The sequence below is a fragment of the Neofelis nebulosa genome, chromosome 18, assembly GCF_028018385.1.
Source record: "Neofelis nebulosa isolate mNeoNeb1 chromosome 18, mNeoNeb1.pri, whole genome shotgun sequence".
NCBI classification, from domain to species: Eukaryota; Metazoa; Chordata; class Mammalia; order Carnivora; family Felidae; genus Neofelis; species Neofelis nebulosa.
The window spans coordinates 25,622,020-25,638,339 of NC_080799.1; the positions used below are offsets into that span (position 1 = coordinate 25,622,020).

General features: G+C 41.2%; 1 protein-coding gene across 11 annotated transcripts in view; it reads right to left on the reverse strand.

Moving 5' to 3' along the window:
- The window catches only part of TNRC6A (trinucleotide repeat containing adaptor 6A), a 100,174-nt gene that overhangs the window by 38,235 nt on the left and 45,619 nt on the right, over positions 1–16,320 (reverse strand). For 8 of the 11 annotated variants that reach the window (XR_009256539.1, XM_058710546.1, XM_058710543.1 and 5 more), the window contains one exon: positions 7,811–8,215. The exons of 2 other annotated variants lie outside the window; for them this stretch is intronic. Coding sequence is in view for 8 of the 9 variants with exons in the window: in XM_058710546.1 (XP_058566529.1) it covers positions 7,811–8,215 (405 nt within the window). In the remaining variant the exon portion in view is untranslated. The remainder of the gene's footprint in view (positions 1–7,810; positions 8,216–16,320) is intronic. One more of the 11 variants, XM_058710547.1, reaches the window with a different exon arrangement.

The window sequence follows — 16,320 nt, forward strand, 5'->3', positions numbered from 1 at the left end:
GTTCAAGTCCGGGCTCTATGCAGCAGCTGTATGACCAAGTCTGCAGACTGGGGACACAAACTGCACCACGCCACCCAGCCGGGAGCTACACTGTCCTGTGTAAAGTATTTAGTTCAACACCAGCTTCGAGGAACTGCTCCACGGAGCGCCAACCGGGTACAGTGAGTAAGAGCACAGCTCTGTTGCCAGACTGCTTGGACTTAAAAGCTGCCCTGCCATTTACTAGCTGTGTGATCACAGGCAAGAGGCTCCGTCTTCCTGCAAACTAGTTTCCTCATCTGTAAAGCAGGGACGATAATAATACCCATCACAAACAGCTGGAAGATTGAGTGGTTAATAATTAAAAGTGCTTTGAACCATACCTGATCCAGAGTAGGTACTTAATAAATAGGGCGGTTATTATCACTAATTAATATATAGTGACGATTACTGGGATTTTTCAGTCCTGTCTCCAAAGCACATTTTTCACTCCATCACGTCTATCTCAGGAAGAACAAAACTGGAAAACATACAACAACCTGCTTACTTTAAATCTCTACATAACTCACAAAGAATGCTAATTCCTGAATTATTCCCCCACAGGCACCTCCTCTCAAAGGGGGAAAAAGTTCCTGCTTCTTTATTGCTTTTCTTCATCTCAGTAAGTTTCCTAAAACCTAAGATTTATCCTTGCTTGCTTCCTGAGCGCGGCAAATCCTAAACACTGCCAAGCCCCAAATCCATCCACATCTCCAAATCTAAATAATCAAGCCGCCGCCACCACCACCACCACCACCACCACCACCACCACCACCACCACCACCATCTCAAAGGCTAGAGCAAAAGTACTTGTTTCCATTCTTTGTTTTTCTGCAAGCACGTGTTTTCTTGCCACTTCCAAATAGCAGGAGTCAGTAAGTAAGATCAAGAATGTTAGACAAAACTACTTAAGCTGAAAATAAACGAACAGACCTGGAATTTAACACTGAAACAGCAAAAGCATTCCCATAACGACAGGAAAAAGGTAGGATAGGTGTCGTCAACACTAATACGCAGCCTTGTGCTGGAAGATGATCCAGAAAAAGGTACGGAGAGCAGACAGGAAACAAAGCAGGTTAACATGTAAAAGCCATGGTTTTCCTATACACCAGGAATAGTCAATGAGAAAATGTGATTGAAAAAGGATCCTAACTGCAGCAGCCACAGAAACTATAAAGCAGCTTGGAATAAAGCTAACAAAAATATTTAGTCATTTATGATTACATTTGATTGCAGGCCACAGAAGACAACTTGATTAAATACAGAAACTTGTTCCTGAATAAGAAGAGAACAATAATATTCTTTCTTAAAGTTTAATTCAATTAAAAGAAATTGCCAGCAGGAGTCTGTAACTTGGTTTAAGTGACTTAAAGATTCATGTAGAACATAAGAAAATTCAAGAAAAACTCTCAGGAGTGGGAGAGGGTGGGGGGAACCGCATGATCATGCAACAGCTAGCCAGCGCTGCACTGCCCGAGTGTGTAAGCTTTAACCGAACAGTAAAAGCAAACCAGAAACAGATCCAAGCACTTGTGAAATGTTAGCATTTTAAATCAACAGGAGAAAAGGAATATCCAATACTTTAAAAAGATTTCTTGAAATGAGACAAAACTTGTCGAAAATAATTTCATAGGATTGTGGTAAAAGATGAAACCATGAAGTCACCAGTGAATGAGAATTTTTATACATAAAAAAGTAAAAAAAAAACAACAACAAAAAAAAAACAAACAACAAAAAACAAAAAACCCACAAAACAAAGGACCCAGATCTGACTACTTGCCCCGAATGCGAAGCCTTTTTATGTCAGAATACATCAAAAGCAAGCAAGCAAACAAACAAACAAAAAAACCCCAGCAAACAGCATGATACATTTTGCAAACCAAATTCTATCACCTTTAATGTTAGTAAAAATTTCTCAGAATCTAGTCATGAGCTGGTTTGGAGGTGGTGGTGGTCTAAATGTGTCTTTTGCTATATATTTCTATGTATTTTAGGAAAAGGAGAGATCCATCAGCACTTATTAGCTAAAATTCCATTTTTAATCTGAAAACTATTTGATACTTTCAAAAAAACCTAAAAGAGTATTTTGAAAACTGTTTACCAAGGACCTTTTGGTTATGAAAAATGTGCAGTTTAGACAGAGGTGGGGAGATCCTCGTCTAATTAAGGTGTAAAAAGAAGAGGGTTCCTCGGCGATTGCAACTAAAACATTTCAGAGACTGAGATTATTTCAGAATTGGGAGAGGTCAAATTTTTAGTATGTTTCCCTTACAGATAAGGAAACCAAAACCCATCATCACAAATGATCCAGAGGATAAACCCAGAGGAACCTTATTAACAATCCTGTTAAGTTTTTCCAGGAAACAGCAAGCAACAGCGAGACTGTGAAACCCCATGTTGGCGTGAGGAAAGGGGACAGTGGAGTTTTACTGAGTGTGGTGCAAAACACAAATCTGTACACACGGCAATGATGTGGGCAAACTAAGATCCGTGTGACTGTGCTTTAACTGCAGAACACAGGAAACGCAAACTACCACCGGCTCCTAGTCTCTCAAGGGTGCTGGGGACAGCTCTAGCATCACATCTCAAGAAGAAAGGTGTCACTTCCTAGAGCCTCTGCACAAAGATCAAAGCGGGCGTGTGCAGGCAGAGCACAGAGACTGGCTATAATTCAAGTGATTTGTAAATTAACAGTATAATCTGCTCAGGAAGAATTTAGATTCAAGAAAGTTCATTTACTTTTCTTATTAAATATATAGCATATAACAGATTTAACAGTTAAACATGTGCTTTCTGCCTTAAAGACTTCATTCTCACCAGAGGAGAAAGTCCTTCAGAAGTAAATAGTACTTCGGTGTCATAGTATTTCTGGGAAGGATGATGCAGTATCACTGGGAATATGAGAGGCTGACATGCACAATTTCAAACAGCACTCAAGGGACAAAGTCTAGAACGTTTCTTTCAGTTATTCTGGCCTCTAGTCCAGGGGCTGGGAAAACTTTTCCCGTGAAGGTCCGATTAGTGAATATTTTAAGTCTTGCCAGTCAGATGGTCTCTGTGGCAACCACTCTGCCACTGTGGCCTGGAAGCAGGCACAAAAACAATGTGGACACGAGTGGCGTGGCAGTCGTCCAGTAAAACTTGACTGGAATGGGCTGCAAGCCATCCTCTTCTAGATTAAAGAAGACAAAAGCAATACTACCAACCAAATGTGATGCACGGATCATGGCTGGTTTCTGAGACACGAGGTGAGGCTGCTGGGAGACAACCATAAAAGACAATCTCAGGGGTGCTGCTCCAGACCAGATGGTGAGTGCCTCGATGGGGCCAGTGGTGATGGCCATCCCCGGGAAAGGAAAGCTGAGACATGTGGGAGATGAACCAGCAGGACCTGGACAACCAGTGGCCCGTGAGACATGAGTTTAAGATTTCTAGATGGCTGGTGCTGGATGATGGGGGTGCCAACCTTCTGAGCAATGGAACCCAGAAAGAGACACCGGAATGTGGCCAGATGAGAAGTTCCATTTTGGACGTGTGGGGTTTGAGGGGCCTCACATCAGCTGAAGACATCCAGAGGACATGAACCTAAAACTGGGGAGAGATCTGAAGCAAAGCCATGGGTGGGAATAAAACCTGAAAATTGGTCAAAGAAAAGGGAAAGAATGCAAGAGCTTTCAGGAGGAGGGCGCGATCAACAATAAAAATGTAGGTGTCTATTAAGATAAAAACGGAAAAGCCTGTTTTTTGCCACAACTAAAACTAAAAATAAGTTAGTCTGGATTTGTCGTTCAGAAGATCAGTGACCTTAGGAAGAGCTATTTTAGTCAAGTGAGCAGGAGCCAGACTACAGAGGACTGAAGTGATGTATCGGAGAGTACAAATATAGACCACTCTGCGAGACGGTGGAGGAGAGAAATTCTGTGATTCCTCAGGAGACTGGGAGTTTAAATTTTTCTTAAAAAGACGATACAAGCTTAACTAGGTTTATAGACTAAGGGCGAAGAGGTGCGAGTAGAGAGCAAAAAGCAGAAGCTCCGGGACAGCAAGGACGTGAACCACACTGAAAAGGCAGTAAAGAGCACAGGTGGATGGACAATATTTTCATCTTGAAACACCTATGGAAACCTTAACATTTTCTTTTTCATTAAAACAGCCCCGTTTCTTGGTCATTCCCCATGATAGCTCAAATGACCTTGAGATCTCTTAAAAAAAAAAAAAAAAATTCAAACGTAGTAAAGGCTATGAAAAGTAATGCAGACAATACCCACATGCCCCTCCCCGTGAGAAATAACTAATACAAAAAAGTCCTGTGCACCCTTCTCTGACCACATCTCCTCCCTTCCCCAGTGAGTCACCGAGGGGTAACCACTCAAAATCCTGTATCTGAACTCATCTCTAAGCAATACAGAATGCTGTTTTGCAGGTTTTATATTTTATATAAACGATATCCTACCATAAACAAACAAAATGACATTCTTGGAAGAACCAGTGGAACTGTGAACACGAACTACGTATTACAAGATACTGAACATGCCCCCTCTTTGCGCAGGGGTGGATCGTGGCATCATGGTTGCACAGGAGACGATCCTTATTCTTGGGGAACTTCCTGTAGCAGTATTAAAGGTGAAGTGTAATGAATGTGCACGTGTGTGCACACATATGTACACATGATGGGGAAGTGTACACGTGAAGGCAAGGAGGAAGGTGAGGGAAGGAGGTGTGTATGTGAAGTCAAGGTGGGAACTACTAAGAACCGCTGGATCTGGGTGCAGGGTACACGGGGATTTGTTTCTCTCTCCGTTTAGCTCTTTGTCAGCTGGATAATAAAACGTGGGTCGGAACACTTTGGCCCCGTAAGAACAATACTGCTGCCAGCCCTGTTAGGTGCATCAGCGCCGCCCAGATCCTTTATTACCTAAAGGCCTCTAGGTCCCCCAAACTGAAGTGTTATTTGGGCAGCAGCAAAGCCCGATACCCGAAGGCTCTAAGTCCCTTGGCACGGACTGAAAGCATCATGCGTGTTTGAGGCCCGGCCACAAACGGGAAGCTGGGCACGCAGAGCAGTCTGGTTTGACCGGCGCAGCAGGGTTCTAAAGGCTGGCACAGGTATTTCGGAAGGGTACAAAACTCAGTACAGTTGCCCCAGTTCCCATCACTCTTTCTTATCTTCTACTTCACGTACTTGCTAGGCCCTCGGAGGGGCTGAGCTTGTGACCTCTGATTCACGAAGTACTATTCTCATCTAGGTGAGACCCCTGCTCCCTGACTGCACTGAATAAACGAGAAATGAGTTCTGTGAGGACAAGGGAGGTGTATCCAGCACTCCTCACTTTTATCATGAAAACTTTAAGCAAATAGCTGCGTATTTATTGTATGTACTGATTAACATGTCAAATCATCTCCATTAACTGCATCTGTTCGGGAAACAAAAATGTCAAACACGGATACAAAAATTAAAAGTTAAGATTGTGTTCGTACAATTCGGAACTGCATGCGGTTTACAACACCGCAGCTTTTGTGTCTGTGGACTGCTGCTCAAGTTGTTTCCAACATAGGCTACGCCGCTCCTCACTGATCACTAGCCTAAGCTCGAATCTGTAAAATGAGGCTTGAATGTGTTCGTGAGGTGTGTGCATCGTAGCGAACACCCGCTAAAGGTTAGTCATTACTGCTGTAACTACCCCTCAGAGGCCAGGGCAGGCCTGACAGTCCCAGGCGGCTTCCCTGGCTCACAGACACCCGGTGGTCTCTTACGTGGCTAAAGTTGCTCCTACTCCGAGTAGCGCCTACAAAGATGTTTTAATGTAAACATGCGACATACGCTGGTAAGGGGGGTTCGCAAATGTTTTCAAAACAGATAAAAGCACAGGTCTGGTTTCTCTGCAGAGCACTCTGCCTTTGTCATTCACAAGCCTCCGGGCTCAGCCAGACTGCCGACTGCCGCACCCTCCTGGCTTCCGGCTCCACCTCCACATTAACGCAGTGCCCCCTCGGAAAGTCCTTGGAGAAACACGCAGGATACTTTTCCTTTTCAGCCTCTGTTGAAGATTTCTTCCTATGCTCACATAGGCCTTCTTTTCATCTGAATGCACATCTGTCATTCTTGGGGATTTCTGACCACTACCCACTTTTGAGAAAAACTCTCTTACACTCCTATTGGTCCATTTCAAAAACACCTTTGTTCTTTCATGTCCCAAACTGAAAAAGCGTATTCAACATCACACCATTTTCTAAATTTACTGGCCCACTTCCCTGTTTGTTTTGTGAACTCCGATGCCACCAGTTTGGCGTGTAGTAGGTACTCGAGCACGTGTTGTGTGAGTAGCCTCTCCTAAGGTTTCAACCACACTTTTAGAAAACATGCTGATGACTCAATACATCTGTTCCCAATCTGATTTCTCAGATGAACTTCACACCAAATTAACTGCTTGGCATCATATATAATGTCTAAACCAGACTCTTCTTCCTGAAAAGTACAAGTTCTTCTGTAAAAGTTTTGGGGAAGATAATTCATTCAGCACCTAAACATTAGGCGCCAAGCTACATGCTTAAAACACATCGCACAGTTTAATCCTCAAAGCAACCATATAGGTTGGGCACTAATGTCCGTACTAACAGATTAGGAGAAGGTCCAAGTAAGTTAAGTGATTGGGCAAGCCCACACAAGGGAGTTAAGTGGCTGGGGTGTGGGGGGAGGGGCGGTGGTAATTTACGTTTGCATCCTTTCCAATACTAATGTGCTGCTCTGATCACCTATGCTAGAAAGATCACATCTGTGTCCTCTTCCTCCTTCCCCACCACCATGCAGTATGGTGCCCAAATACAGCACGGCTGTCAGGAGCACAGCTCTGGAGCTGGAACTTGAGCTCTGCCCCTCATTAGCTGGGAGACACGGTAACATGACGTGCAGAGGAGTTCCTGGTGTACATAGGACAGCACAGAGAGAGAAAGAGAGCAACTCTTGCCGGGATGGTTAGTAAAGGCTGCTCGGATGAGACGCAGGCTCGTAGCGCAATTAAGTAACATGTCCAAAGAGCCGGGATTTAAAAGCCAGGTCCATTTGGCTCTAGAAACTTTGTTCATAACCAGGATCTGCTAGTGTTTGCATGTGTGGGAAACTTGATTCTCCTCAAGTCTCTATCTGGCTTGTAGTAAATGCTTCAAAACAGTTTGAAAAATGAACGGACAAACAAACCATCAGAGCCCGTCAGAACATGTTGAAACAAACCGAGCTTTGAGAAAAACTGTAATCACATACACTTCCTGCCTCACCACCCTTGCTGACCTGTGGCAATAACTGAATGGGTGTGCTGTCTGAATATAATTTCCACGTGCAATAGTCTTTTAATGGCACATGGTAACGGAGTGAGGTCAGGCAAGTTAGCTAATGTCTTGGTGCCCCAGTTACCTCTGTTGAAAAGTGAGGATAAGAACAACTTATGCCTCACAGAGCTGTCAACAATTAATTGCAATAATGTGTATAACTGCTTAGCACATCCCTTGGGGGAGGGTGCTCAATCTGAGCTACAGTTTTATCGATTTAAGCTATAAGCTACTTACTAAAATGGGTAGAACCTGGAGGGACAGTGATTAAAATAATCATTTAAAAAGCAGGATGGGCAGTCAGCTTACAGGAAACATTTTTAGGTTCCCCATTCATAACTCCCTGCACGGAACTCTTATTTGTAGACACTGATGAACACAAATACACCCCCCAAAAGCCATGAATGTATACACTTGCTACGCTGCTAATGATGACAGTGGGAGTCTCGTAAGAAATGCCTTCTCTCACCTGACTGGTTTTTGCTGTTCTGCACCTCTCCGTTATTTTGTGGCTGTTGGTTTGTTAAAGCACTGCTTTCTGACTGGCTGCTTAACACTTTAACAGCAGATCCCAGGTTTGCTGCTATGACAGGAAAATGCTGACCCCTCTTTAGAAGCTGTTTGTGTTCCTGGTGGCGAAATCGTGGTGGTACTTCCCGAGGATACCGAGGCAAGGCCTGTGGTGGCTGCGGCTGCGGCTGCGGCTGCTGCGGCTGCTGTGGCGGCTGTGGTGGCTGCTGCGGCGGCTGCGGCTGCTGCGGATTGTTGGCTGTGGCTCGCTTGGCATTATTATTAGTGCTGGTTGCTGTGGAAGTGCCGTTATTAGAGTTGGCAGGCTGAGGCTGGCTTACACTGGGCTTTATCTGTTCTGGCACTAATCCCAACAAAAGAAAAGGGGTGGAAAAGATTAGCCAGTAAAGTGTACCTCCACAGTAAGCCATCTAAGTAAAAAGGCACTAAGAAAAACAACCCTAAAGGAACGGAAAGTTCAAGTGCATGAGGATATCCTCACTCACAGGCTAGGGTTTTCTTAGGAGAGAGTCAAATTTTACTTCTGCTAACTACCTCTCCAATAAGGGCGTGGACATCATCAGCACCCCCTGGCCTGGACAGCTCATGCTCACCAGCTCCGTCCCATATTATTCTGATCAGAGAACAAGCACCTGATTGTGCAACCAGAGAACTCACAGTAGCTTCAAGAACAAATGTGCTGAATTGAATTTTGGTAATCCTAAAAGAATCCTCAATTCTCTGGAAACTGTTCTTAATCTGCCTCATTTTTAATGTGTTTGGTTCCTATTCTTCATTTCTGAAAGACTGAACACAAGTAACAGGTAGAAAGGATAGAAAACAATCTGACAGTTTCTTTAAAAACAGACAAAGTTAACAATATTTTTTGCTGTTAAAACATGAAGTCTCAATCAAATAGGACAAACTCAGAACGGGGAAATGAATACAAAGATAACAGAATGACATCTATGAAACTAACCAAAATGGGAGAAGTAACATAGATAACCTCTCTTAAGCAGAGCTGGGAAATAGCCATTTGTCCACTGTATGAACAATCTGGAATTATAAAGTGTATTTTTAGACCCTTAAAAGAGATCAAATAAGTAAACAAACTGATGGAAAGGACTCAAGCCGGTGAAGATACACCTAGTCTCTAAACTACATAAATGCCGCGTGGTATAAGAACTTTCAGTGCTGGATGGACCCAGGTTTTAATCACAGTGCTGCCTTTACTGAGCTCTGTGTCTTTGGACAAGCTGTATAGACATGACTGAGCCTGTGGTCTCCCCCGTAAAATGGGGAAACACCTATACCCTGCAGAGCTATCCTCGAGTTAACTGTTACTGCTTACAGAGCACCAAGTACAAGGCGATACAAACAACGGGTATCTGTTAATGATCGGCACAATTCCACCTTTTGCGGCCGTTTAACGTTTCCGTGAGAGTTCGACACATCTTTACAGATGCCACTGTCAAACAAATAAAGTGAAATGTATCCATGTGACCAGTGAGGATGCTCGGAGAAAATGCTGCCCAAGGGTTGAGAGCTCCAGGCCTGAAATTAGAGCAGCGGCCACTAGAACTGGGTCGTCTGTGTGTCTTTCACCTTGCCCATACAGGCAGTGTTGATCCAGCACCCAGCACAATGTAAAAACTCCACAAGCAGAAGCTATTCTGTGGACCAAATACAGGAAATATTTGTTAAGTGCCTACAATGTGTATGATGGTGTGATAAAGGAGGTCACCGGTATCATTTCCAGCAGCTACCTGCTCCCCCGTCCCCACCCCCACGCCTCGCAGCTCTAGAGTCTCCTTCATGTAGGTCTGGCCTCACTAACCACCTTCTATCTCCGGGCCACTGGTGGAGTTTGTCTACGTCACTAATACTAGTATTCTTTAATACAGGATCTGGTCTCTTATTTTTTCATGTGATTTTGATTCCTCTAAAGTAATACAAGCAAACTGTCATTCAGGAGGACTGCACTGAAAAAATTACAAAATTACATTCCATCTATTGCTTGGAATCCCTTCCATTCTTGAAGGCAACCAAAAAGCCTCACATTAATAATTTGACCCAAGTATATTCTAGGTCTAATTACTTTATATATTAAACTTTTGTCCCCCAGACAATTTAATGCTCCCAGAAAGCAGCAATAATGTATATTCCTCTGTCACAAGGAAAACAAGGCACTAGAATATTCTAAAGTACCTCTGGAACCAAAAAAAAGATAAAGTACACATAACTATGAAATCATAAAAAACACAAAAACTCCAACTCAACCTTTGCACGTTTAGTACCAGGTTCAGCACTGTATCTGGCAATTGAATGTAACCTTGTAATACGGTTATCCACTGCTAAAACACAGGCTTGCCTGCCACTGTATTACTAAAAGGAAAAGACAAGATTGTAACAATTTAAAACCCAACGACATTATTTATATGAGACAGCAACAGGAAAATGGTCTTTAATACATTGAAGGAATTAGAAGATAACCTACAGGCAAACACTTGTGAACGATTTATGTGAATAATGTAGGAGAGCCTTAACACTATGCCAAAAGTGACCAGGAATTCAGAAGCAGTATTTCCGTCTGTCACCCAGCAGCCCCATCCCTGCCTCCAATTCAGAGAGCTGCTGTACTCCTCAGTCGAGTGTCATGGGGAAAATAAGGCCGAGATAGGTCCTCATTTCTGGGGCCAGAAGAGTTAACTAAAACCGGTAAAAATATTAAGACAATGTCACTACCGATTATAAAACTGAACTAAGTAATCTGAAGTGAAATCCCAGATGTAAACATGACGCATACTGAAGAGTAAAGAAGTTAACTGCGTGTGAAGGTAGGGTGGTAAGGATCGGGTTGCTGGGTAACAGACATAATTACTGCATGATTTTTGGCTAGTGTGTTTGTGCAGTTAAAATTTAGGTTAATTACATCAATAAATATCCAAACCACTGAAAAGAGAAAAAAATGAGCAAATAAGAAAACTCAATCCATTCAAAAGATACAGAAAATGCAATAAAAATAATTATTTCAGAATTGCAGTTAATATGAAATATAGACTAAGATGCCACACATAAGCTCCAAACTATCTGTAATCAAAATAAATGTAAATGAGTTAAATTTACTTATTAATAAAAGCTCTTTAGCTTTTTTAAGAAAAGAAAAACTTTAAGGAATGTACTTTGCAAAAATCACTTCTAAAACAAAACAATACAGGAAGTTGAGGGGGAAAAGTATACAGATATATGACCAAAAACGCTAACAAAATTTAAATAAAAGCAATATTAATGTCCAGTTTAAAAAAATTCAATCAGAAAAGCATTATAAAAAACAAGATGTTTCATACTGATAAAAGAAACCAACTAAAAAAATTTAAACAGCTAAAGAAACTTTATATACCAAAACTTAGTATCAAAACATGTAAATCAAGTGGAGACAGAAAAACTGGGAAAAAAGGCAAAAGCATCTACCTTGATGGACAGAGAACACCTTTTTTTGACAAATACCGATGAAACAGTATAAAAGTACACACACACACACACACACACACACACACACACACAATATAGTACTGAAGAAAGCACCACTATATTGCACAAAGTACAAATAATACAGATGACATTTCTGGATTACAATGCAACCACATTAGAAACAACAAAACTAGCAAATGAAATGGCCTTAAATAAATTTTGAGCTGAAAAAGAAAAAGAAATACCAAAACTGTAGAGTTATCAAAAAAATACTAGTGAAAACAAAACACATGATAAATTTTAAGATACGGCTAAACCAATGCTTAAAGAAAAATTCCTAGCCTTAACTATTTTCAACAAACAAGAATGAATAAAAAGCATCTTACTGAAGTTAAAAAATGAACTAAATGAAGCATAAGAAGGAATTAGTGGAGATAAAAGGAGAAACCAAGGACTTTACAAAGTAAACTAGTAACTCCAAGGTGTGGCTTTATGAAAAAAATAAACTGGTAGTTAACCTGATTTTTTAAAATTAGGAAAAAATGAGATGATTTTCTAAAATGAAGATATTTCTTTAGGCTCAACTCTATAACTAACTCGAAAAGATGGAGGAGAGATTTAACTCTGACCCTGAAAAAGGCAAGAAAATAAACAGTAATTAGAACAGAAGAAATGGAGGAATTTATGAAATCACCCATCAGGATCAGACAGTTTGACCAATACTGCCATTCAGTGTTTTTGTTTTTTGTTTTTACTAGAATACTTCTAAGAAACATGTAACTCTAAGTCTAATGCTATTTAAATCGTTGAAGAGCACAGCAGAAAAGGGAACACCCAACAGTGTTAACCAGGAAGTCTGACAGAATTTTAGTAATCCTGAACAATGGGGAGAAAAAAGAAATACAAACAGTGCCGGGGATTAAAAAAGACAGAATTCCAAATGTAAACAATGTTCCATAACATGGCTTGGCAAATCTTTCCTGTAAAGAGCCGGATAGTAAACATTTTATAGGCCATATAGTCTTTCAACTACAACTCTGCTATGGTAGCACAAAAACCAGCCATAGACAACACATAAATGAATAGATGTGACTGTGTTTCAGCAAAACTTGGAATACAAAAATAGGCACTGGGCCAAATTTGCAAGCTATAGGCCCAGTGTCTGCCCTATAAAGTATAATCTACCCAAATGAGCTTATAGAGAAGATCCTAGAACAACATCAAAAAACACTGAAAAAAGTCCTCCACGATTTACCTCTCTAAAAAGCACCAGGCCCAGATGACTTTACAGGGAATGTGCATATAAAATCTTCAAGAGGGGCACCTGGGTGGCTCAGCTGGTTAAGCGTCCAACTTCAGCTCAGGTCATGATCTGGCGGTCCATGAAATTCGAGCCCTGAGTCGGGCTCTGTGCTGACAGTTCAGAGCCTGGAGCCTGCTCGCATTCTGTTTCCCTCTCTCTGTGCCCCTCCCCTGCTCTCTCTCTCTCTCAAAAATAAATAAACATTAAAAATAAATAAATAAAAATAAAATCCTTAAGAAACATGTCCTATCAATCTACACAAACTGTTTCAGAATAAAGAAGTGCAGGTTCAAAAGACTGACTAGATTCAAATCTTGGCTCTGCAACTTACTAGCTGTATGACCATGGGCAAGCCACTTAAGAACCTGTACCTCTGTTCCCCTCATCTGTAAAACAGGGGTAAGTATTAATACCTCCACCATGCAGGGTTGTTGTGAGGCTTTAATAAGACAATGGGTGTAAAGAACTGAGAATAGTACTTGGCCCCTTGCTAGTACCCAATAAATGTTAGTGATCACTACTGCTGTCTAGGTTAAAAAAGGGGGAGTAAGGATGACCCTCAGATTTCTGGCCTGGAATGTGGGTATACAGTAGTACCATCTACCAAGATACTGTAATAGAAGACAAAAACTAAGTTTGGAAAATACGTGAGAATGAGCTTTGGTTTTGATGTTAGGTTTACTGTTTCTGTAGGACAGTAACTCTCAAACGTTTTGGTCTCAAGACCCCTTTATGCTTTTAAAAGTTATTGAGAACACCAAAGATCTTTTGTTTATGTGGGTTAAAACTATATTTACCATATTAGAAATTTATAGAGATATTTAAAAATATATTAATTCATTTAAAAAATAAACTCTTGGGGCGCCTGGGTGGCTTAGTCAGTTAAAGCCTCTGACTTTGGCTCAAGGGCTCAAGCCCCGCATCCAGCTGTGTGCTGACCGCTCGAAGCCTGGAGGCTGCTTAGGATTCGTGTGTGTGTGTGTGTGTGTGTGTGTGTGTGTGTGTGTGTGTGTGTGTGTGTGTGTCTCAAAAATAAACATTAAAAAAAATTTAAAAACAAACAAAAACAAAAACTCTTGGAGTGCATGGGTGTCTCCGTTGGTTAAGCATTCAACTCTTGATTTTGGCTCAGGTCATAATCTTACGGTTCATGGGACTGAGTCCTGAGTCAGGATTCTCTCTCCCCCTCTCTGCCCCTTTCTTGTTTACTTTCTCTCTCTCTCTCAAAATAAATAAACATTTAAAGAAAAAAATAAACTCTTACACGAATATGTATTTTCACTGAATGAATATATATTTTCTGAAATAAGTTTTCCAAAACAAAAAGAGAGTGAAATGCATGCATGCACTGTTTTTACATTTTTCCAAACATCTTTAATATCTGGCTTAACAGAAAGCAGGTCGATTTCACATCTACTTCTGCATCCAATTTGTTGTGACATCCACATTATGTAGTCTCTAGAAAACTCCACTATGTACTTATGAGAAAAAAGAGTGAGGACCACAAGTAAACTTCCTATCATTATGAAAATAGTGTGACCTTGTGAATTTCATGGAAGTTTCAGACTGCCTCTGGGGAGTCCTCAGATAAATTCTGAAAACCACTGCTCTAGAATATCCATGTGTAGAATGCAGCTGAACATATGGTTCTGAAGTTCGGTGAAGTATGAACCAGAAAAATCAACTTAGCATTCAGCAGAGAGGTGGGAGAAAGGTGACGCGAGCAGCAGAATGAGAAGCATCACCGAGACCCAAAGGAGAGGCTACTGTAGCCGACAGAAGAGCAGTAGTGGCCAGAGAGGCAGGACACAAAGAGCTTTTAAAAATGGCCTCCCTATTTACTCAAGCAGGGACTTGTTCCCCAAATTCTCCCTATCCCTCCACGTTCAGGCAACAGGTCTGACAGATTATCTACTGGACAGCATTCAAATGCATCCTTATCATCTCCAATGTCACTGCTGTGATTTAGGCCCTCCAATTTACTCTTGCAAAAACCTCTTACTTGGTCTCTGGGGCTTCCATCTTGACTCCCCTCCCCAAATCTATCATCTCTCTGCCCCAAGTTGTCTGTATCATTAAGTGCTTTCAGAAATCATCTAAAGTCCTTGGCATGGCCCCGGTCTACCACTTCTCCAGATTCATACCCCATTGCATAAACATGCATTTCCTTCTCTCTCACACCAAGAACCTACCATACTCCAAAAGGTACCATTCTTTTTCAGGATATTCTTTGTGCCTAAAATGCCTTGATACTTTTCTTTTCTTTTTTTTAATGTTTGTTTATTTATTTTGAGAGAAAGAGAGACAGAGAGAGCACATGAGCAGGGGAGGGGGAGACAGAGAATCCCAAGCAGGCTCCACACTGTCAGTGCAGAGCCTGACGTGGGGCTTCAACTCACAAACCTGCGAGATCATGACCTGAGCCGAAACCAAGGGTTGGACGCTCAACCGACTAAGCCACCCAGGTGCCCACGTCCTTGATACCTTTCTTGAAAATCTTTCTGTCCACCTTTCCTAGGAAACAATGAACTACCCTGCAACCCCTCCCCAGGTTCTGCCAGTCTTAAAAGCATTTTATGACAAGCAATTTCCCCTCCTCTTTCCCATAAAACTCTTAATGCATCTCTCGCCCTGCACGTGCTTAACTGCCGCCTTCTTGCTCCTCCCCTTTATCACTGGCATTCCCAAGCACCACACACAACCAAGAACTACTGGCTGAATGAACAACCGAAGAACTGTCAGCATGACATGAACCCAAAGAACAATGTAGAATGATACTGAAGATGAAACACTGTGAAACACTGACATTTAATCGGTGGAAGAATCAAGAACTGGTAAAGAGAAAATGATCAAAAGAAGAAAGAGTTAAGGACGATGATGGTAGCTGGCTGGTATGTTGCTGAGTGACTCAGTGGTTAGAAATCTCTGCTCTAAACAAACAAACAAACAAACAAACAAACAAGCAACCCAGAGCTGGCATCCACAGAACAAGTTCAGTAAATATGATTGTTTATCTGGGAAGTTACCCTAATTGGCCACAACATCATGTTATCCACAATACCAGAAAAATATTTTGAAGGAATTTCATTTGGCCAGTACAAAACACACATACCCACTAAAACTTTTTTATTTTACATTTTTTTGCCATTCTGTGACCCAACTGGTCTTTTGTACAGTTTAAGCAGATGGACAAAATTATGAACTGGCCCAGAAATCAACAAGTTTTAGAACATTTTTTAGAATGGAAAAATTACTCATGCAAAGAATTTAAACCGACATTTTCCTAAATCATGCTCCAAATCAAGACTTCGCACTTTGCAAAAAAAACCGAAAGAACCAATGTGACAATTAAATTATTAATTTGTGCTACTTTCATGTGTTTTGAGATTTCTTATGCACAAGCATGCTATCACTCTGTAAACTGGAAGCTGCTCTGAAAAACGTCTATTAACTGGGGGAAAAAAACCCACAGCAATTGTCCTACATTCAAGTAAAATACTAGGACTAGATAAGAGATATTTAATATCCAAAATCCTAAATATACAAGTTCTAAATTTGTAAAAAAATTTTTTTACTTATTTACTCAGTCATTACAAATTAAAATTATATGAATATTTATTTCTTTTAATCTTTAAGATAACATTTTAAATGCCATCTGAATAAATTTCAGAAAACAGTAAATAAGAGAACTTCCT